The sequence below is a fragment of the Rhopalosiphum maidis genome, chromosome 4, assembly GCF_003676215.2.
Source record: "Rhopalosiphum maidis isolate BTI-1 chromosome 4, ASM367621v3, whole genome shotgun sequence".
Classification (NCBI taxonomy): domain Eukaryota; kingdom Metazoa; phylum Arthropoda; class Insecta; order Hemiptera; family Aphididae; genus Rhopalosiphum; species Rhopalosiphum maidis.
In genome coordinates, this window is record NC_040880.1 from 31732518 (window position 1) to 31758603 (window position 26086).

At 26.5% G+C, this 26086-nt stretch overlaps 1 protein-coding gene across 2 annotated transcripts; it reads left to right on the plus strand.

Annotated features, from left to right (window-relative positions):
• Window positions 1-1933: 1933 nt before the first annotated feature.
• LOC113560595 (ankyrin repeat domain-containing protein 6-like) lies at window positions 1934-25164 on the plus strand. Of its 2 annotated transcripts, none has more exons than XM_026966572.1 (9): window positions 1934-2678; window positions 19014-19275; window positions 20025-20222; window positions 21467-21565; window positions 21687-21785; window positions 22103-22225; window positions 22292-22639; window positions 24035-24242; window positions 24949-25164. In XM_026966572.1, the coding sequence occupies exons 2-9, from the start codon at window positions 19033-19035 to the stop codon at window positions 25047-25049; spliced, it is 1419 nt and encodes a 472-aa protein (XP_026822373.1). In that variant the 5' UTR covers window positions 1934-2678; window positions 19014-19032; the 3' UTR covers window positions 25050-25164. The 2 variants fall into 2 exon arrangements, with proteins under 2 accessions (XP_026822373.1, XP_026822372.1); XM_026966571.1 differs by having other exon boundaries at window positions 1935-2674.
• The last annotated feature ends 922 nt before the right edge of the window (window positions 25165-26086 follow it).

The following is a 26086-nucleotide window of genomic DNA, read 5'->3' on the forward strand; positions in this document are numbered from 1 at the left end:
GTGTTATAAGTTATAAGTTATAACTTAATCTTATAAAAAATGTCTTTTATACTATATATAATAAATAAATAAATATATATTAACATAAATTATGTATTTGATACATATAAAATGTTATATTTATTATTAATTATTACCTATTTAAATTGTATATCCGAGAAAGTGAATAAGACATAGGTGTAAATGGTATAATAATGTATTAGTTAATAGTTGATATGTTGTTGGCAAACGTTAAAACAATAAATATGTTCGTAATTTCCAAATTTCACTAGTTGCTATATAAATATAGCTATGTGGTAATAAAATTTAAATCTAAGACAATAAAATATTTTACTGTAATGGTGTAGGTAATATTAGATTTTGATCTTATACCTACTTTATTAATTATTATCCTAACATAAAATAAAGTAAAATTATTTAAATACTTAACTTTTACTTTGAATGTAAATTGTAACCAATTAGGTATTAATATAGATAATATATATATATATACATATATTCAAGCTTTTTCCTAATAAAATTGTTGTTATTCATATTTACGTTTCTAAATTAATTTCTTAAACTGTAAATGTCCCATAAATATAATAATAGTATCCGGTTAGTCCTCAATATAAATACGATTTCGATTACTTTCAAAAAATGTTTTGTTTTTTTTTCTCTCGTTAAATAAGTAGATAAGAAGAATTCTAAGGTATCTAGTAACTAAATAAATAAAATTTATCTATCATCTAAAATTAATAGTTAAGTAATTATTTATTTTTAAATAAAGTTACTAGTAATTAGGTATGGTTTTAAAATTTAATACAAGTTTCCTCCTAAGATTTTTTCAGCAACTGAAATTAAAAAAAAATAGTGTGAAAACATTTACCTAGATTTTCTACGAACGATTGAAGTTCAAATTTTGATATAAACGGAAGTTTAAATTAAAATAATGATTTTAGTTATTTTTGATTAATGCTGTAATTAAAAAAAATATTAATCGTAGGACTCGTAACTCCATCACGCCATTACGTATAGTCTGTATAGAATATAGATGATACATTATTAATTTTTATACACAATGAAATTTTGAAAATATTTAGACTATAATTTATTGTAAGCTTTAGCTATGTACAAAACTGACAACGTATCTTTATAAAAGGACCATTGTTTGTGTGCAATGATATAATAATTAATAGGTATATATATTGAACTCAATGTCCAATGACGAAGTACACTCAAAACCTATACAGGTCCTGGTTTTTTTTTAATACGGACGCTTGATATAATGCAGCAGCAGTTCAAGCTTATACGGTTTTCATTCTTTGGCGTCTTGGCGACTATAATACGTATACCTATCCTCTTATAGATATGTGTACCTAGTGGCTAGTACCATTGATTATAAATACTAGTATTTATAATCAATGCTAGTACCTACACATATAATGTATAATATATAAGTATATATGTATTACAATATTATTAATATTAAACATATCATTTTCCTCGATTTAATGATTGTTATAATAAACCTTAACGTATCAATTAAAATCATTTTTTTTAATAATCGCCCGCATCACGTTAAAAAAAAAAACGCACGCATATAACCAGTTCAACCGCACGTATATATATAATAATATATGTATTTATTGTACGTACGGCGGCATTAAACCGGGGCATTGGCGATTATTGTTGTATATTTTATAGTTTATATTAATATTATATATGTTATGTACCTCCCGTCGATCTCGCGGCGACGACTCGACAGGACGTGCGGCAGCAGCGTATCTGCGCGGCACTGCTGGAACGTACGGGCGGCGGTGTACGGCGACGGCGTCGTCCCCTCACCGAAATTCTTTATGTTATTATTATCTTTTTACCTGTTTCCTCCCCCCCCTCTAATCACTCTCCCAGACGCCAACACCGGCACCGGCAGTCGGCACCTGTACGCGTATGCACCACAACGGGTATATACCATCGCCACTATTATACACTCGTATAATACAGTATAATACATCATATATTATTATTATTATTATTATACTCATTCCTGTTCAGCAGTTCCAGTGCCACTCGGCAGTCATATACGTACGCCACACTCCAGCGCACCACGCACGTAACCGTCTCTTTAGACCTCGATACGACCGTACCGGACCATGATGATGGTCATCGCTGCGAGTCTGTCGCACCGCAGTTGTTGTGTACACACATCGTCGCTGTAGTTTTTATTACTCGGTAATCAGCCAGTGTACCTATATGGTTTACCTTGGTCCTACCGTCGCCCGATCATCGTAATACGCCGACAATAACAATAACAGCAAAAACAATATTGCGCCTACCGTTTGCGTGTCCGTTGTAAAAATCGCGCGTTTTACTCGCGGTCTGTGTTATTGTCTCGAAGTGATCGCCACGATAATATATCGTTTAATATCATAACGACAAGCCATCGTCGCGATTTTCTCGTTTCGAAAAGTGTATCGCGCCCGCCAAATCCGCCGGCTACATATTATAAACACATAATAGTAAGTACGCGTCGTACATCGCAACATCGGAAATATGTGATTTCGTGGTGTACCTAATATACTATGCCAATCCGTCGTCCTTATTTCGTCGACCTCCGGATTTCTGACGCCGACGACGCTGCCGCCGCCGAACCGACGTGTGTGCACCACGCATTTGGATTTTTCTCCAACAGGTAGGTGCGTTGCACTCATACGACTATCGTTTGACATGTATTATCTTATAGTATTGTATCCGCCCGCTACACACAAGTTTCTCGTTTTCTGTCGAAAGTCCGCGTATCATTATAATATATACCTAATATAATTTGAATGTGAATACACCGCACGTTAATCCATCGCACGCGCACGTCGATCCACGACGAAATCTTTTCATTTATGCCGCGTACTTTCTAAAAATAGTAAAACAATATGATACCTAACGGTTATGTAAATATGATGTATAATAGTGCATTTTAACACAGAGAGTCCATAATAATTAAAAAAAGAACAAAGCGTTTGATTATGCACTATATAGGTATGTGGAATAAATGTAGGTATAATCAGTATAATATTAAACTGAATATGATGGGCATAATATGTAACACTATAATGCCTGCAGAATACTAACAACGGTATTGGTTTCAACAAAATCGAATACTATATATATTTTACACAGATGTGTCATATTAAATATATTTTATACGATATAGGCAATACACAGGTAAATAAAATGTATTGAATTACAGATATTTTTTCAATAATGACACTAGCTACGACAGGTATATAACTTAATTCTCAAAAACTAGTATTTTAATATGGTAGTTTAAATTCAAAATGGAATTGTTTCGTTGTTTATTTATTATAATAGATATATACAATATTGTATTTGATGACATTTATATATATATATATTTCTGTAACTTGATTTCATATAGGATGTTAATTTTTTAGAAATATTCGGTCCCAATGTGTGTAAGTGTGTATATATATAGTTAAATATTTTATAATTTATTTTAATTGCTTAACATTCAATGGTACTGAATAGTCTGAATACCTGAAATAGTTCAATTAACGTAGTACTTTAGAATAAAAATTAAATGAAATTAAAATAATAATTTATTTTTGTTTTTACACATGATTTTTGATATTAACTCATATTTCAACCGAAATTTCAACAAAGAAGTTATATTGTGTGTTCATATTTGATTTATCGATAAAATTATACTTAGGTACTTGATTATATAGTTTCTTCTAAGTTTGACCTTATACGAAAAGATTGTTCTCGTTCATAGCAATTATAAGTGCAATGTAATTTTCTTGTTATTAAACAAATTCTGAAGAGGTGTATATAATGAAATAAGGTTGACCTAAAGAAGTAAAACAACATGATTGAAACTGCATGCAGACTTATTATTTAAAAAACTAGTTTTTAAATTAAATGTTATTTTTAATGATTATAAACGTAGCTAATAATAAGGTCATGCATGTCTTGTATAAATATGTAACAACATAATTGACAAAATTTAAAATGTTTAATCATCGCAGTTTAAATAATTACTCACCTAAAGTAAATACTATGATATTTGAAACAACTAAGAGCTATTGTTTTATCAATTTTTTATACACGTTGTACAAACAACAATAATTGATTAAAACCTCGTTCTTATTGTTTAAGTTTTAAATTTTAAATTATGTATAGTACCTATAATATAGTATATAATATGAATTACAGCTTGAGAATTATCTAGTTTTCACTCATTAAATATTTATATTTCTTTTATTGTTCAAAACTTAAAACTGTTTTTAAAACGTTAAGTTCGATAATATGTATCTATGTTATATTATAGTAATAAACTATTAAATAATTATAGTTTATGTTGCATCAAATCCCACGTTTTTTTCGTCTTAATAATTATTATTTTTTGCCCGTATCGGTGCGATGTATATTATAGGAGACCGTTAGTTTCCCATCTATACTTTTCAATACTGTTAATCAATTCTTCCAATAACAATCGTTATAATGCCTATACTTAACAACCTAGACCAAGTCACAGAATATAACCAAGCTGTATCCCTATCATGGATTCGTTTCGTATGGGCGTCGTGTGGCGTCAGATCAATCTCTTGGCGCCAATGTTCTTATTCACATATTTATATTTTATACTATGGTAAAAGTACGAATATTGGGAAAATTTTGGTTTAATCAGTAAAATATAAAATTTACATACTACTGCCGGCGAAATCCGAATTTCAGGCTTTTACTAATTGATTTTGTTAACTGGTAAACTCTTAACTCTAAACTCTAAAGCATAAAAATTAATTTGGTCAAGCAAATGAGTAATTATTTATTATTTATTAGTCATATTAAATTTAAAAGCCATTTAATATTATCATTCGAGTAACATTAATAAACATATAATTACTAATCGATAGAAAGACCTATATAAATTAGGATCAGAAGGTTAGGTTAAACATTAGAAAAATAGATAAATTACAATTATATTTTTAATTATGTTAAATGTCTTGGATAAATACTATAATTAGTGTCGCTAATTGTTAATTAATTTAATTATTGTATAATAATAATGAATAATAATATCAAATTCACGTATACATTTTATATATTGTTATACTTGTATTTATAAATTAGGTATTTTTTAAATATAAAATAATGCAAATATATTTTATATATATATATATTTTTATTGATGCTTTAAATCCAAAAATAAATAAATATACTGAAATTAAAACGTTTATTTTTTACATGTAGGTACAATGCATGTACCTTATCATAGAGTAATATGTTGTATGATTTTATTGATTTAGTTGTAAATTTTATTAAACACTTCTACAGACTTAAATACTAAAGTACAGTATAGTATAGTATTATATATTATATATATATACACCACAGTATTTAAGTCTGTAATATACCTAACTATTATTATTATATATTATACATGTGAATCATTTTAAATTCATAATATGACACACAATTAATGTTTTTTTTATTGTAATATTATAATTAAACATTACTCTAGCATATTTATAAAACATAGTCATAAACCTAGATGATTTAGACCCATTTCTCCGAATACTATCTCGCCGAAATAAATCATAATAAAATATAATTTTGTTTCATTTTTTTTTAAAAAATATTTATTTTATTTTATCATTTTAAATATTCAGTAAAATTATATAAACATTCATCAAACATTGTTTGAAAAATCGCGGATTTAACACCCTTTTAAAAATGTGTCATAGCAAAAAGTTTCTCTAATAGAAACAATCATGCCAATTTCAAAGTCAATTTGAAATGTATTTGGGCTAAATACTAAGTATTTTTTGTACAGCAGCATCTTTTATTATTTTAAAAATTCTTGAATAAATTGATGTATTTTTCTTCGGTCGCAATGCATAAGTCTTAAAAGTAAATTTAATATGATTTGTTAATAATTATATACTAAAAAGTAATAATAAATTACTTTTATAGCAATAATTACCAATGGTATCATTATTCCTACGAAATAACTGTGCAATGTATAAATTTGAGTTAATAACTGAGGTGCTGGTGATTTAAATGTCCCGCATAAATAAAATTATTTTTATTACATGCACATTGCACATGCAGTCTTCTTAAAAATCTTTCCATTTCAAGTATAACAATTTTATTAATATTCTATGTAGTGTCTGCTTACCTAACTAAGCTCAATTGAATAAATCTTGGGCTTTATAAGCAAAATGGGACGAAAGACTTAGACATCACAATAAGCACTAATTAGATAATTATAGATATACCTATAATGGCTATAATTTATTAAATAAAATCAACGTATACAATACTCCTCCTGTATGACAAATTAAATGTGTGTCTCGTAGCTTATGGCTCTCAATGGGCTCATGATTACCCTACTGAAAATATGTACTTGAATAATTTCTAATTATACTTTTGCGTGTATAAGAGTATATTAAGACATATATATCTTATACACGCTAAAGTATATTTAAAATTTCATTTTTTACAGTTTATTTATTTTTATTCTACTTTAAATTTAATAATACAAAATTATATAAAAGTATTCATACACTAATACATTTTTGTAAATAGTTTTTATTAGTTATGAATTATAATTGTTTTAATATCAAATAAAAAAAGTACATCGAAGTTATAAATAAGACATTTATTATGTTACCAATGTTACCATCACTATGTTTGTCATTATTAAAATTAAACTACGTTAGCAATTATATTTATATAGATACCTATATGATAATTCATTCTATAATTCATTTTTAAATTAAAAACTAAAATTAAATTATAATTTAATACTTTACTATTTAACGTAATAATAATACTTTTTGTTTTTATTTAGAAGATACCTACATGATTATTTTAGTTGCATTATGAAACATCTTATACCACCCAAGTTGTTTTTTTTGATACAATTATTATCTGTATCTGTATGATAACTGATTGGTACAGATGGACTCACATATACATGTAGAAACGAGTATATACTAATTATTTAGTATATTATGTATAATAGTATACGAAATTATTAAAATTATGAGTCTGACACCCAATGTGTAGCATAATACTAATACATATAAGTATAATGTGTGTAATATAGGTACTATTAGTTATCGTTTATGTTACATTATTTAATGCATCATTTAAAATATATCTAACCCACGAGTGTGTACGTATACATTATTTTTTACTACAAGCTACATATTTAATAAAATAAAAAAGTAAGAACGATGCATGTTTACGCATATAAATAGATAATATGATATATATTTTTATATTTTTTTTTTTACAAACTATTATCATTATTCATTGTCATCTCAATACTCTTAAAAAAAAATCACTGTAGTGTTGTAACTTATATTAACTTATCTTGTATTAAGTATGAGACATTTCTTAAATATTTTTGTATTTGAATTATGATGAGCTTTAATTTTGATCGTAGTAAAAAAAAATAATATAAAATATTCTATTACACGTTTCTGTCAACTCTCTGATCACGTAAATTTATTTTACCATTGATGTTCAAATTGCGCGTATATGTACAACGCCCTGCGGTGACTTTCGAGTTTCAATCGCTTATAATCTCACCTAAAATACTTAAACGGTAACACGAAATACGAAAATATAGCTATTGTTCTCGTTAAAAAAAAATAAAGAATCTTTCTCTTCATAAAGTATTTTAACGCATTTCCAATTGTTTGACTGGGTATGATTATTCCAATTTCGAGCACATAGGCAATATATTATATTGCTGAATAATGAGAAAGTCGTGTTTTTTCAAACACAATATAAAATAAAATAATATAAAATCATTATTGCCTTATGTCATTACTCGTTGTGATGAACGCAGATAATGGTTAGGTATGTTATAGCGGATTTTGCGAGAAAATTAATAACTGTACAACAACTTACTATACAATATAGTGTTAAATGTTATCATTTTGCTCATCTGTTCCGCCAGTCAAACGCCTTCGATACAATATAATGTTTAGGCGTCCTGGGAAAATAGAAACGGAGTACATAACATTATACATAGTTATACCGTATACATACAAATGTACAATACATAATATTATATAGAATATATAGGTATAAACGTATCACATATATATATAGTATAACACATTTCCAATTTCCATAACAGCATTCAAATATTAGAGAAATTGAGCGAGAAATTATGTTATACTTATACACAGCATTTACATTATCCATAGACGTATGTCCATATGTGTGTTGTATATTCTAAGTACATTAATGTACTTAATATATATTTACTACATATTATTATTCATTAATTTTCTTTTAATAATATTTTAGTGAGTGGTTAATATTTCCATTATGTCGAAATTACCGTAAATGAAATTTACCAATCGTTACGCCTTATACGTATACATATTTTATAATATATTTTTCTTTAATCCTTGCTAATACATTTTAAAATTCACATTTCACAATACTTAGGTACTAACTATATGGCTAGGTATACGATTATCTATTCTCTCCCACTCGTTAATCTAAGCCTAAGGGACTTCATGACTAGACAATTTTCTACAAGTCTCATTATTTCTAAAACTTTATTTTAAGTCCGTAACCAGTTTCTATCAAATCGTTAAGTTCTGTGGTTTATTTTATAATCGAAATTACCATAGTTTGATAGTAATATAGTGATCAATTTTTCCAAGCTGCAGATACACAATAATATATAGGTATGGATTATGGTTTAAAAAAATGATTTTACAATGGCTATTATAAATATTTCATAAAAAATTACAAAATGTTATCGCGTTATAGTAGTATAATATTAAAATTAATAACATTTCAATTGTACGTGAATTTGTAATAATAACACACACGTACTGTTTGAATATATTTATATCATTAAGGAAAATCTATAAGCAAACAAACTTGGTACGTTTCTTTTTATTAAACACGCCGATGACCGACGATATCCACCTACGTTCACATTATAACTTCACATTCCCCACATCCCGATGACCTGATATTGTTATTCAAAATTGCATCAGCTCGCCATAGTTTCTGTCGATTGCCGATCGCTTTCTTTTCAGCATCAATTTACATTTATTTACCCAATGTTGTTCGTCTATCGCGAGTCGTATTAGACGTATAATTACATTAATTATTTCTCATATTTAAAGAGATAATTGGTTATACTTATGGGCGCTGCGAGAGGGGTGCAAGGGAGTGCACTTGCTCCCTTGGCTTTACAAAAAATTAAATTAAAACAATTGAATGGTATTGAAACTATTTTATTTTGCATAATTATCTACATTATATTATATTATATTACGTATTTAACTATTATTATTATTATTATTATTATTACGTATATAAGCATTATTTAGAAATTAGCGTATACCTACTTGCACGATGCACCCCCCTGATAAAATTCCTGGTGGCGCCTATGGTTATACTTAATCATATAATGTGTAACTAATGCTTTAATATTATATACATATATATTTGTATTGTAATGAGATATCCATTGATAGTATTATTATAATACTATCATTACTATCTGTTATTTAAAATAGGCATAACCTATATAGATGGCTGGATTGTTTCTCTTATAACCTTGATTTCACGACACATTATTTTAGTTAGTAGTTACTGTTTATTGATAATTTTCTTAAATATCATCAAAAAGTAGGTATATTATACCATTAATTTATGGTAAAATTAAAATAAATGTATTAAATACTTGTTTTATTTACCTAATAATAGATACACTTATTTTATATTCATTTTATGATAGAATGCTGTATAGTTGTTTTTTGATAAGATGATAATTATTATAGATGTAATTTAGAGATTTGTAACAGTTAAGTTTTTTATGTGTAAAATAGTTAAAACAAAACAATGTATTATACATATACACCATTAAGCGATATAGCCATATACTATATAGGTATTGTAGATACATCATAAACCGTAAATATAATACAAATTAATAAAACCTCCCAATGACTTTCATCGTTTACTTAAAAATAGTTTTAATATATTATTGTGATAAATGATTTTAACTGACAATAAAGAAATAAGTAAATATACTTTTAAGTAAATTATACTCTTTAATACTGATATTAAGTTCATATCATTATATTTTAGTATTTAATGACTGAGAAAAACTGAAAATGAATAAAATAGTCCACTTAAGAAGTTGAGACTCCAGACACTGTTTAAGTCCAAGTATGTTAATTTCCATAAGACCTAAGCCATTCATTTAATTTTAACACACTATTAATCAAATATAGTATCATAATGTTTTCACCTGTAATAGAGTCCATTCCTTGACTTCACAGCCTCATTTTCCTTGTAAATAACTAATAAGAACGCATTTTTAATATTTTTATATTCACATGTGTTTTAGTGCATAAAAACATGTTTAATTGTTTTAGGTGTGTACAATGTACATTATAAAATATATAGTCAAGTCACAAATTTCATTTTTAATAGTTAAAATAATAATTTAAAAAAATAACTATATTTAGTATTATGAGTACATGCACATAATATACATAAAAACATACTTACATAGTTTAGAAGTAACTAGGAAGATACCGTAAAAACATGTTGGTATGCGGCGATGTCGAGATAATAAATAAGTCCCCATTATTATTTAGACATCACATATTCATATCGGATAATATAATACTTTTTTATAAGTATCTAGGTAAAATGTATTTCTATGTCAATTTAAATTTTTACAACAGTTGTTTGTAGACACTGACAACTAAATTATATGAACGTTATTTTTTTATTTTCGCGCATTTTTATTACTATATTGTATTATTATTTTTATTATTATTTCACAGTAAGCTTGTTAAATTATACAGTTATAATGTAAATTATTATACTTAAACCTTAAACCATAATAATAAACATAATATTTTTTAAGATTAATATAAATTATATAATATACATAAATCAATGTTGATAATTAATATTTAAAAAAAGTATAAAAACAAACTTCCTCGTTTGAATTTATTTTCAAATGATTATTCATAGTTTTTTATTTCTATAGTTTTTACTTTTACATTTTATAAGACGCGCATAAACTTTACGTATCTGTTATATCATAGTTATTATAAATTACAGATAATAAAACATAAACCTATTCATATGGATTTACATTATGGTAAAATTTGCATATTGATACAATAGATATTTATTGTAGGAATGTACAATATATTATTGTTAGTCAAATTTAAACAGAATATGACTAATAGGTGTATAATACAGGTATATAGTATTAGTATAGGTGTTCCTTATTATATTATATACATATATATATATATATATAGGTTTATAATATTATAATAAGATCAATGAAGGTATATATCATGGTTTATTGCAAAAGCATTATAGCCTATAGGTACCCAACTAAAATACCTATCTAAAAAAACGTGCGCTAGTTGTGATAATAACGTTGGTATTTATACATGCGTGTCCAAATTTATTATTGATCACGTTCTTCTTTTAAACATACTAATCGAATTTGCCAGTCACTAGCGTTAATCTATCGTAAATTCGATTAATTTTTTTCCCGATAATAAATATTTGGTAGTTATACTTAGGTACGATTTTTTTACCTTGTAAAAAAAGAACAAATAAATTCACGCAAACGCACGTCGCATCCACTATTTGCATAGAAAATGATTGTGTGATTTTTTTCTCATTATATTTTACACACAATTATTAAACCTACGATCCCCCGAATAGGTACACATCATCTGCATATCCGTTATGTAATTTAAAAATATGCCGTGTGCCCTGGATACATAGAAAGAATAAAATGTACAAACAACGAGACATGAATGCCATCTACAATTTGTCACGCTACATCAACCGTGCGCATATAAGTACATAGGTACATATAGTTCATAAATATGTACAATACAATAAAAACATTTGCCGTCCACCCATGGATATTTTGAATCCGCTAAGAACCGTAAAAAGTATTATTGTTTACACACGTGAGTATAATGGAACGAAGAATAAATATAAACTCAAACGCACAAATGGTAGTTACCTATATTATAGGTATAGTTAATCAAATTGCTCACGCATTTATCGGTTTGACATTCATTTTGCTCGTCACATTTATCGGTTTGACAGTTTATATTTATATCTATATTTCTTAATAAAATGATTTGATTTGGTAATTAGTACAATTCAATTCAAAAGAAATTGTTCAAGTTCGGTACGTGTGTTCGTTCCAGATGGATTTTTCAACAGGAAACGCGATATAACATTATGCTTGACGAGTCACGGGTTTGAAATGAGAGTATATAACATGAATTGTAGTGGTTTCTCGAGAAAATAAAATAAATACGGATGTTTGGTTATGTTAAATCTAGAAGAAAAAATTTCTTATTGCAATTTATTACAATAAATAACATGAAATTAAGTACAATATTTGTATGATTTAAAGTTTATCTATTATTAATTCTAATTGAAACAAAAATTGACAATAGTAAAATTATTATATTATACAATGAGTAATATAACTTATGAAAAAATAAAATTGAAAAGAGAATATAAAAACGTAAATCCAATATTATGTAAATGTATATACATAATATGAGAAAATGTACAATTTAATATTTTATACATTTCAACATAGATATTGTTTTTTCTTGTATGTATTCCAAGTAATAATACATAGTTATATGCATAGAATTTAGTGTTATTTATATTTATGTATATACGACTCCTTTAAATTATTCCTTTTATTTAGTTATTTATAATATTGAATGTAAAATATTATTTAAATTAAAAGTATAAGTATTTATACTTATAAATGAAGTATATATTTACATATAATACTGTAGCATTTAATAGATACCTATAATTCATAATTCAGTGGTCATTTTATAGGTACCTCGTTTCTACGTAATTTATCTATAAACAAATCATAATTACAATTATTCATGAATTGAAATTTTACTTTTTTTGTATATTGAGAAGTTATACAGAAGTATAGGACGTTCGCATATGAGTAATAACTAATAGATACCTATACATTATATATGGCTATATGAAATATATTTATATAAATATTGAAAAAAGAGAAATTTAAACATAATCAGAATGGCAAAGTTGAACTATAAATCATAAATAGTATACATTTTATACAAATATAAGATACATCATATAGATCGTATTAGTATAATATTATAATCTCCGTCAGGCGTGTACACCGGAGTACCTATAGATATAACTAACGCCCGAGTCCCGAATACCCTATATACCAACGGTTCTTAAACTTTTTTGTTCACGCATCTCTAAAAATAATAATAAATAATCGCGCTTCCCACGAATAAAAAAATTACGATTTCATATTATTTAAATATTTAAATATTTTTAGTTTTATGACAAAAATCCAGCTATACATATTATTTAGTATAACAAAAATTATTTAAAAAAAAACGATATAATGAAAAATTTAATATGAATAATGTTTAATGTTTCCCGTTTATTAATTCTTCAAAATTAGGCATCAACGTTGTTACTGGCATTCGCATTTCATTTTCAACATTAAGTTTGAACCAATGCTTAAAATAATACTGTAACTGTCGAAATTTGTTGATCTAAAAATATCAATATTTACCTCGTGCCTCCCCTGCTATATTCTTGCACCTCACAGTTTGGGCACCGCTATTATTACTATATTGTTATACTGTGTGTAGCATACTTACCAGTTATTAATTGAATACAAAACGAATTAGGAACCCAATGACTACTACAGTACTACCTTATATATAACATTTATCTGTTCCCAAGGCTAATTCAAATAAATTAAAAGTAAATAATTAAACAATTTCCTACTGTATAAACTGCAGTGTTTAGGGATGTACAAATGCGATATTTTCCGTCAGTCATCAGTGTATTATAGAGAAACACTGAATCGAACTAGGACTATATAGAGTAGTTTACAATACAGTTTGTTATTATATAGTTGAAAGTCTTATTATCACATTGAGGTATAATGGCCCACTAACGTTTGAAATTTGATTCAATTTTCAATTATCTTTTACAAATAGGTGCACTAGAATAGTAGAATATATAATTTTGCTTGACACAAAATCTGAAATAAGCTTTTAAATGTTATTAGTTCTATTACATGTATAAATTATAACACAATTAAGCAAGCATAGAGATTCAAATTTAAGTGTAATCCATAATTGTATTGTTGTATTAGCCTCATCATATTTTTTATTATATTATATTGAGATACAGATGACATACATTATTTTAATTATATTTCATTGTTATGACTTTTTTTACATCGCCTACATCTATTAACAGTACAGACGTACCTAAATATAATGTAGACAAATATTTTTTCATCCCTGAACTATTTCTATAACTCTGCCTTCACAAATCATTATAATAAAATATTCAATATATGGCGTATTAATAACTAAAATAATATTTCATTTTAATAATATGTATATTATAAAAAGCATGATACTTATAAATATTAGAAATAAAAATCACAGACGTTTATATTTAAAAAAAATACATAATTTTTTAAAGTATTAATATAATTTCAACATAAAATTATGTTATAATAATTTGTCAAGTATAATACCTAAAGATAATTATTTAATGAGAAACGAAACATAAATTGTAATTAATATACAAAATTTAATTTTCATCTGTTTATTTTTCTGATGATAATATCATTCAATGATTTCCTAAATTCCTGTTTATTTATATATAGTAGCTCTAATCCATTTCACCATTGATTAAATATTGTATTTAATCAATGATTTCACTTAAGTCTTCGTAGCCGTAGAGGCGTGTCCAGCGGGCATGCCTGGTAGGCCCGGACCTACCCTGATTTTTAACCCTTAATTGTAGGTACCTACCCAGAATATGCATTTTAAAATTAAAAACAAGAATTATTTTATTTATATATAAGCACACTAAATACTGAATGTAACCAGGCCTGTCCTGAATTTTGGTCCTATATATATATATCAGTCCTCTCGGTGGGGTCCAATAATAAATATGTTTATAAAATTAAATTAAATTAAATAAAAATAAATAAATACACAACATAAAATCAAATATTAAATTAAATGACTAAAATGCAATACTAAATGACTATTTTAATATGTTTTTTGAAATAGCTATTTAAATCATTTATTTAACTTTAAGTATTATAATAGGTTAACACAATTTTTTCTGAAAATATGCATTTATTATAAATTAGTAGTACCTTATTATTATAATAAAATAAATTTATAACATATTATATTAATTTATATAACTCTAAATTTAATAATATTTTAATGTAAATAGCTACCGTAAAACAGCAAAAATAGATTCATAGTAATATAGTATATAAATAGATAATAATATCTTAAAAGAAATCAGAAATGTAATTGCCTATAGTAAAATATATAATAATAGGTACACGTAAAAGTTTCAAGTTTCCACGAGTAATGTCTTAAAACCATAATAAAATAATATTAACATAATTATTTATCTTTAAATAAGTAATTTTGACCAAATTTTAATTTAAAATATCTATAAAAAATTATTAACTTTATATATTTATTTTTATAAGATTTTATGGTTTCAGTAAGAACTACTTATGATTTATAATGAATCATGTATTTAATTTTCATAACTTATAATAGATAGTTAGATATAAAAAGAAAAGTTTTCATGAATTTCTAATTAAAAATTTACAAATAAGTTAGCAAATTTTTCGTTTTTGACGAATTTCGTCAACAATTATAAGAAAAAGAATTAAACATTTGTCATACACATAAAAAGCTTAAAAAAAGTTAAAATATTTTTAAACATTTTAATTTTAAATGTTAATACAGTGGATGCCGCTTATAAGACTTACGGATATAAGGTCTAATCACTTATTAGACTCAAAATCGTCTGGATGTATCCAAATATATTATAAAAAATTTGATTATAAGACTCAAATTTCGTAAAAAAAAATGGTAAAAAATAAACATTTTTGGTTAAAATTTAGAAATAGATTGGTTTTCAAAAATTACATTTTTTTGGGGGTTATTTCTGGTTTCGATTCATACTTTATAATGTGTGTATGTACAATACATTTTATCGCATTTCACATTTTTCGCAATTATCGTTATTGTAATATGAGTAGAAGAAATATATTTTCGGAATATTAGTTTATATTATTTATAACTCAAAACAAACCAAAATTACAAATGTTTTTCATAAATAATAAAAACATCATACATCTTTTATTATTTTTTATTAATATGTAATAATTTTTATAATATGTATTTTAATTTTAATTTTTTTAACAGAATTTTTAAATTTATTCAATAATATGTATGTAATATGTAATATTGACATTTTGTGAAAATTAGAGTAAAGTAAAAATTAAAAAAATAAAAGTATTTAGTATTTACGTTTACCTATTTCTTTTTGAGTTATACCTAATCTTGTGGAAGTAATGCGCAATCGATTCACTATATAAAAAAAAGTTACATCCAAAAAGATAAAATCAATTTTTTCAAAAATCTAATTTTGCGTAAAAAAATTTTTTTACCGTTTATAAAAATAAGTGCTAGGTTTTTTTACTTTTAGCTACCTAAAGTACCAACTAGATAATCTTTGCCACCAGAAACCACCATCATTTTTGAAAATTGAAACACTTTTACTTTCCTCAAAGGCAGTGGCGCATGCTCAGCATTTTTGAAAGGGGGATATTCATTTTTGATTTGTCATAGACCCTAATTTTTTTTTTCACACCCTGATCTCCTCTCGTTAGCACGCCACTGCACAAAGGTGATGTCAGATTGAAAAATAAAAACACACATCATTGTAAATTCAATACATTTATCGCTCCGCTCTGAATCTAAAAATGTAATATATAACATATTTTTCTCAATGTAACTTACTTAAATAATTTATCATACAAACCATGGGAGATGACATCTTATCCTCCATCCATAGAGCAGGTTTGCAACTGGGCCAACTGGCTACTAATAGGATATAAGTAATTCGTATTAAACAATAAATGATAATGGTTTTCAAAACATATAACTATATTAAGCATTATTACTATTATAATTTATAACGAAAGGTCGAAATATATTTATTTATTACTACCTATATATAGAAATAGACACTATTAAATATTTAAGTATCACTTATTTATGCATGTCATAAAATTAATAAGTAAAATAATAATGTTGTCTATAAAATAATTAAAGCTGATTCATTAATTTAAATTAATTATAACGAGTAAATATTATTAAAATAAAAATAAACATCTTTGTCATATAGCAATCTACATTCATGTCACATATACGCGCGTGATGCTTTCACTCATCGACTGTAGGTTACCGCCCCCTGGTATTTTCGGTATTCACTGGTTAAATACTGATGCTCTTTCAACTAAAATTATATCAAGTGTTTACAATCCATTAAACCGTCGAATACTTTTATACACAGAATGTTTAGTAGTTAATCGATAATATAACATATTATATTAATATAAATAATAATTTATTAGGTATATGTTATTCTTTATTATGCATCATAATCATTCTAAATAACATTAATTTTAGTACGTCATACTTATACTTGTTATAATATATTGTTATGATAATTGGCAACCTTCGTGATCGACCAACTATATTGTTTTATAAATATAATTAAAGTATACCTACATGAATATTCATCTACGTCACGTCATGGACTTCAAATTTGGAACTTTTGTAAGAAACTTTCTCAAGATTTTGTAACAAAGTACAACTACATTTACTTAGTTTGTAACTTACTAAGAAATTCTCTAGCGTAACGTAGCTTAAAATAAATATGCAAGTCTCATACTTTTGTAATCTTGTGTAGTTGTGTATCTATATATACAACAAACCTAGGCGCCGACTCAAAGGGGGCGATCGCCTTCGTGCATTGATTTAATGAGGGCAAAAGTATTATTTCGCCCCCGTTGTGTACAACAATAACTATTTGGTTAAAATACCAGATTATGACATGAAAATATTCATCAGAACGACAGAACATCGACGACTGTATATTTGTATATTACCTAAATAATATGATCATTGATAATGATTATAAACACTATAGATCGCTCACTATTATTTGGTTTTATAATTGGTCTAAAAATACATCTGTTATTTCAATTTTTCCCGGAATGTAGAGACGGAATTGATTTTATTATATAAAATTAAAATAACATACATGCATAATATTTCATTTTACACCCTAGAGAAGAATTAAAAGAGGGTTACCGGAAAATCCGGTAATTACTCCTCTTGATCAGCAAAATCCAATATACTTCAGAATTTTTTTTCGCTTAATAGAGGAAAAGGAGGTTGCCCCCGCTTTAATATATAAAAGTCGGCGCCTATGACAACAAATATATATTACAGTGTATAGTCATAGTGTTTAAGTATATAATTTTAATTTAAAGTTAATATCTTAAATTTTAATAACTAGAATCTTTCTAAATAATGAATATTAATTTTAAATACAACAATAACTTTAATTAGATATAAGATTAGCATTAACAATTGTTTGACCTTAATAATATTTAACTTGTTTACGAGACTTATGTCAGATTCTGTATCAAACTAAAATACTTTTATTTTAGTCGAATTATAGCTATACGATTCTAGTATGACTGTATAAGGTCAGGATATATATTATGAGAGAATAACAGATAAATGATTCAAATATACATTCATAATTCAAAATAAAATTAAGCCATTTAGTTAAAAAGTAAAACTAATAAATTATTTGAAAATAACATTACAATATAATATTACACAGTTTTCAAATATGCCACTATTAAATGACCGAATAAAAACTATTTATATATGAAAAAACTTATCTATAAATTTCCAATCTCCCTTTATATAAACTCTTCTTTTTGTATTTTAGAATAAACCTATATGAAGAAAAGGGATACTAATTACTAATTAATCACACCGTGTTCCGTTGTTCTGCAGATAATGCCAAAATCTTGGAATGGTGGATCTGAACCCGGTTAAGGAACCGATGCTAGACGATGGCCGAACGGCCCTGCATTACGCCGCGTCGACAGGCGACAGTGGCTCGATCGCCGAACTGTTGGCCACTGGATCTGTGGATGCCAACGCCCAGGACGCGGTTGGTTATTCGGCCGTACAAATCGCGGCGGCTGAAGGCCACCTGGATGTGCTCCGACTACTGTTGCGACACGACGCCAACGTCAACCTGCACGACAACCTGGTGAGCTTAAGTTGAGGTATTTGTATTAGCGGAAGGTGGGGAGAGAAACTTTGCTTAACTCCATATTATTTGCGGGATTTTTACTGCCATGCGTTATGGCACTTGCACAGTATATATTTCTATTTACTCGTATGTCCTGGCACAGTAATTAATTAACAGCAACAAGCCGGCAAAGATATTATATGAGTTAAGAAAAAAAAAAAAAAACAAATCCATGAACGAGCGCTATACGCTTAATAAAGTTTGATAGAAAATTTTGGGGTGTTAGTGGTGTTACTCTCATTTATATGTATTTATGTATATTTATTTTGGTATAGGTTTTATAGGTGAATCACTAACATAGTAATTTAATATATGACATTAATGTCTACTTTGAGGAAGGGGATCCAAACAAAAATCAGTCTCAAGTCAATACATACATGTTATACTCGTGTTACATGTTTTACAATGACATAGACAACTATTATATTTATAATAATTTTATTAAATCTGTAGTGGAATACAATTTTCTTGGACAATTTAAAATCGATCTCTAACAAATTTTGTTTTTTTTTTGAATGTACATATTTATAGTTATTTTTCAGAATCCAATCACGTACCATTCGTCAATAATTAATATCTAATATTCTTGAATATATAATTTAATACTTATTGTTACGTATCTGTACTATACCTTTATTGTATAATAATTAATAGTTCATATTTGTTATGACGCTGATTGTATTAATAGTTTATTGTATTTTATGTAGCATGGTAATACGGCCCTACACGAGGCTAGCTGGAAAGGTTATAGCAAAACAGTGTCGTTGCTCGCATCTTCCGGCAGCGACTTGGACCGTAAAAATTATGGAGGATCGTCTGCATTGCATTTGTGTTGCCAAAACGGACACAACCAAAGCTGCCGGGAACTCCTACTCGCCGGCTGTGATCCGGATGTCCAAAATAACGTATGCAAAGTTAATAATATATTAAAACTTATTTTGTATGCTCGTCAAAAAAAGTCGGGCTTTATTCACATATTTATATAAATATAAAAAACAGATAAATATTGCAAATGAATAATTACATTATAATATTGTAAAAATTATTTTTTATTCTCTATATAATTCCTATGCGCGTGTTCTTTATATATTTGATTTAACTGCATGGTGGTTTATGGCTTTGTATGCCTTATTGTCTTAGATTGTAATATACTGTACATGTTTTGTAACAATGGTCATCTTTATAAAGATGATATACTCACTGCGGGTTAGGTACAGTTGCCATTAGCTTATACATTTCGATTAATATACGCCTATATTATATTCGAACGATCGTGATTCTATGCTTTTGATTTATATTTTATATAATACCATAAACCGGAATTAAATGATTTCATAGCTCATACCGGTTCTTCTAGTTAATATGTCATATTATTTTAACCGAGTATATACTCCTCCACCAGTCTTTGCATCTATATACTATATACAGCATAATGCATCATATTCTTGTTTTCTTTTTCCATTTTCCTTTTGAACTTGTTCTGCATATCATACTATAATGATCGGCCAATTGTCGTTTAGCTCAAAATATTCAACAATCGTTATGTATTGATTAATTTTATAAGACAAACAATTTATTTTTTTCAAATCAATGATACATTTAATTTAAATAATTTAAATATGTATACAATTATTATATGTTGACTACAAAAATATGTACATTGTTAGTAGTAAGTACCTACTTCAATTTTCTGGAACAAATCCAACAGGAACTCAATTATTGATTCAAGTATCTCGGTTAATGTCTTCTATTTTCACTTATCCCCTCAGAGTATAGTATACCATTATAAACGCTTTGATAACCGTAATGAATGTTTTTGTTTCGCAGATTATAAAAAAACCGTTAAATGAGTTTAGACACGCCTGTGTTAATTCTGTACGCTGGGTGTGATTTTGTTGACATAATGTTTAAAATACTTTTGAACAGTATCTAGTACACTATTATTTATGTTTCTTAAAATGATATTTAAAAACGTACAGTTAAAATTGTTTTTTAATTGAAACCTAAAGGGCTAAAGATAAAATAATAACTATAAGTATATTTATATTAATAAATATATGAATCCAGATCTAATTGTTTAAAACTACCTATAAAAATGTAAATGTGATTTTACTATAGTAAATATTTTTGTTACTTTGCAATGTTTTAGTATGGTGATACGCCGCTTCACACAAGCGCCAGGTATGGACATGCCGGAGTACTGAGAATATTAATAAGTGCTCAATGTAAAGTTTCTGAACAAAATAAAGTTAGTATAAATTTATTATTTTTAATAAACACATGCACGCTTGAAATTGTAGATTGTAATACACTATAAACAGTAAAAGTCTTAAGTCAATAAATTAATATTTGTTTTTAATGTGGAACAGAATGGTGATACGGTATTGCACATTGCCGCAGCTATGGCCAGAAAGAAATTAACTAAAATAATTTTGCAAGCTAAGTGTAATACTGCATTAAAAAATAAGGTAATTTATTATTGTGTATATATATTTTTTTTTTGTTCATTCAAGCGAAACATCATATAATTATTTAATGATATTAATTCAGTACCTATTTGTTCAGTAAATCACATACTATTATAGTGTTATTATTAAACTGTATACCACCTAATGTTTAAAATATTATATTCAATGTTTTTATATCATGTATATATATAATTTTAAAACATTAAATTCTACAGTAACCTAATTGAATAATATTATATTATATAGTTATGTGGAAAAGTCATTAACAAATTTAATATTATTTTTAAATATAATTGTATAACCTTATTTTATTTTAGCAAAATGAAACTGCCAGAGATATAGCAGAACGTAAAAATTTGACTGATATTTTAGACATTTTAAAGAATCCCACTTATAAAAAGAAAGGTAGCAGTTCAAAAACGAAAAATGATTCAAAGGACGTATGTGCATTTATATACAATTAATCAAAACAAATATAATTAATTTTATAATAATAATGGTTTTAGAGTAAAAAACGAACCGATACGAGTATTAAAAAACAATGGTCACCTTACGGTTGCCATTATTTTCCGGATACTAAGGAATTTCCGAAACCAAAGTTGAACTCTTTGCCTGAAGAACCATTACATGCAGGTGAACAATATTATCTAGACTTGGCTGGAAATATAAGAAAAGGACCAGTAGGAGTAGGGTACACATGTTATTGTGCGCCATTTTTCAAAGAATTAGAAGCTCGGTTAGACCATAATACGAAAAAATTGAAACGGCAGATTTGTCGTACCGAGGATAATATTAATAGGAGATTGTGTTCCGTTGAGAAACAGCTGAAGCGATCAAATGAAAAACTTCAACAGGTAAACAATAATTATATTTATTTTACAAATTTCAATGTATAAATTATTTTTATAATGTTGGAAAAAAAGAGTAAATAAATTTCTGAATATTAAAAAATATAGATCAGAGCAGAAGATAATTTTGATAAAGATATATTTTTCGTGTAAATTACTATTGTGTAGTTATCTAACATCTAACGTATATTTTTTCAACTGGCCAATCTATAATTTTATCAATATTATTGTAGTCGTATATTTGGTCTTTAAGGACACGATGAGAGGTATATACTATATAATACCAACAATATATAGATTTGACGAAAGGTTTAAACAAGTATTGCCATTTCAAGGCCTAATTTTATGTAACTGTCATATAAATACATATAATACATATATAAATATAGGCAGTATCGTCTACTTTTACATACGAAATGATCTTCCTTTTACAATATCCAACTTAAGTGCTGAATTACACCCGTGGACAAATCAATTGAAGAGCAGATAATGAGATAAAATGAGCTACTGATTACAATAGAAGCAATGCAACGCTGTAAAGATCTTTTATCGAACATTAAAACACTTTCACAATAATTGTTCTTCACACTACCAGATGTTATTAGGAACTCGAAAACACACGTTTTATGCCCTCATAAGAATTAAAATTTAACTTAGGTAAACATTTCAACAATATCATAAGAAAATTGTATGACTTAGTTTTAACAAACATAAATCAGGGAAAAAATTTAATAGTAAGGGAAATAACACACGTTTTTATAACAAATTATATTAGAATAAGGCAACTACAATAAGACTGGTTAAAAAACAGATAATACATACTTATTTTCATAAAATTAATTTACCTATTTATTGTGTAAATTAATATATTTAAATATATGAATTTAATGTTTTCTTTGGCACTTCCCTCCCATTTATAGAGATATGCTACTGCCCTGCTATATTAGGTATGAATGTTTATTATATATTTATATTTATTATTTTATTTAAAGTAAAAGATAATTGTTTTATTCGATTTTTAAAATAGATTTAATATCATCAATCATCATGTATTTATATGGATTTGTTTAAATTTAAATATATAACAATTAAATTTACTTTTTTATCAATCAACTTCAATTCTAAAAAAAAAATTATTTTGAGTTACGTAAACGTAATACGTATCTATAATTTAAATAAAATGGTTTATGTTTTATTTAACAGTTAGGTTGAAACAATAATAATAGGTTAAAATAAATTATAACCATATTTTGTGTTAAATGAAAAATAACTGTACAATTTCAATAAATGACAAATTACCGTGTCTACATATAATCGATATTAGTTGACCGGAAACTTCTTATGAACTTGTAGTAAACAGTGGTACATAGGTAGCACTATATGAAAACTTGTGTTATGCAGGTGTCTGAAGAAGTGAGCGACAACGATAGTGAGTTGGAGAACCGGTTTCGAACAGAATGTGCTATTGATACCACGGTCATGGACCCAAACTTACGATGGCGATTGGACTATCTGACAGCTCGACGTCACGATGATATACCATGCAATGATTCTGGATATAGCACCAAAATGTTTAGTAACTCCCAAGGCCCATCACCTTCATTATCTAGTAAGTGAAATATATTTTATCATCAGCAGCACTTTAATTCGTTTAATACCTTTACGAAGATTACTTAAATTGGAATTAATAAAATAATGGGGATTGAAAAAAGCAAATGATTATCACCTTCGCTCCTATATTAATTTAATTGGCCATAATAAATACTGATTTTATACTAGCCAAATCTAATAACTTATAAACATAGGCGTGTCCAGAACTTTTTCGCTGGGGGTACAATATTAACCATTACCATTATAGAATTCAACCCACTCAATAAATTGTCTGTGTAGTATAAGTGGTTATGCCTGATCTCGCAAGGAACAAGTGCATACCCCCCCCCCGCCCCCGTGGACACATGCTTAAACTTATAAAACCTAGTCAAATGTTGTGTATGATTTACTGGGTACGTATTACTAATTAGTAATTACCTAAACTAATTAGTATAATACTATTGTCTTTTAAAAATTCCAAAAATTATACTTGAAATAAATAATAAAACTTTTTTTAGACGGTCCATATATAATGCAATGCAGTATAAAGCTGATTTACCAATATATCATTTTAAAACATTAGTGACAACATATTATTTTTATAACAATATTATTTTATATAATTGATAAACAATATCTTACTCCTATTATATACCTATGATATAAACTAAAACTAAAAAATATACTATTTAATTCTAAATAGATGTACATTTTTATGATTTTAGATTTAATGGAGAATGGTGCATTACCTGTCATAGAAAACAGTAAAATGCCAAAATCTTTAAGTGTATTACCTGACAATAACAACATGGAAAGTATTGTATGATCAAAACGTGCCAAAGCTATCTAAAAACTTTTATATTTCAATAAAACAATTAACTATAAGAATTATAATTTATCATAAGTTTTTTTATATTTTTGTATCTTAAATAGTTATTCAGTGCAATATACATTATATTTTGTTAATTTATTAATATATTTCCTGTTAATAAAATTATTCAATAACTATGTATTTTAAACATGATTTATTTAACAAAATACTATATTATTTAAAGGTGCAAAATAAATTATATTAGTTATATTTTTAGGGATAGGGTTAGATTATCATAGTATTATAGATAAAAATGTTATTTAAAATGAAAACACAATATTGTGATTACAAAATGATAGTTCACAATTTCATTTTGTTTTTTTTTTTTTTAGAAAAATATCAGATCATTTATTACACAACATAAAAGACTAAAAAATAAAAAATGTGTCATAAAAATTAGGATATAATTAACAAAAATGTTTACATCAACATACAATCAGTGGCGAATCCAGAATTGAAGTTTGGTGAATAATGGGGGCCTTCTAAAAAAAAAACTTCTGACTTTCTGAAACATATATACACTATTATGATATTTATGTTGATTATTTTGATCTTAATTTTATCTGTTTTCATTCCAATAATGGCAATAACATTCCCAGTGGTTTCCAAAATAGATATTATCTAATCAATTATAATTATTAAATTACCACATAATTTAAAATATCTGTTGTAAGTAAAAAGAATATCGAAGAGGTCTGGGGAGAGCGAGGTTCCTAGGCCTCCCCCCCCCCGGGATCTGCAACTGCATACAATATTAATATATTTCAAATTTACAAAGATAGAATATTTAATTAGTTGCATTATTCCTTATTATTATAAATCTGTTAATGACAGTATATTAATGAAATCAATATTCAACCATATGAAGAGACGTATGCAGACTACTTTAATATTATATGTCAAAGTAAAAAAAATAATAAAATTGCATTTTTTTACAAAAACACTCAACAATTTATATTAAAAAATGAATGATCTTAGAATGTACAATATTC

Bases quoted from the DNA above. Each gene is read 5' to 3' on its own strand.
- LOC113560595 (XM_026966572.1), top strand. From the start codon at position 19,033: ATGGTGGATCTGAACCCGGTTAAGGAACCGATGCTAGACGATGGCCGA. The intron at 21,786-22,102 runs GTAATTTATTAT...ATTTTATTTTAG, and splicing joins ATACTGCATTAAAAAATAAG to CAAAATGAAACTGCCAGAGA. The intron at 22,640-24,034 runs GTAAACAATAAT...TGTGTTATGCAG, and splicing joins CAAATGAAAAACTTCAACAG to GTGTCTGAAGAAGTGAGCGA.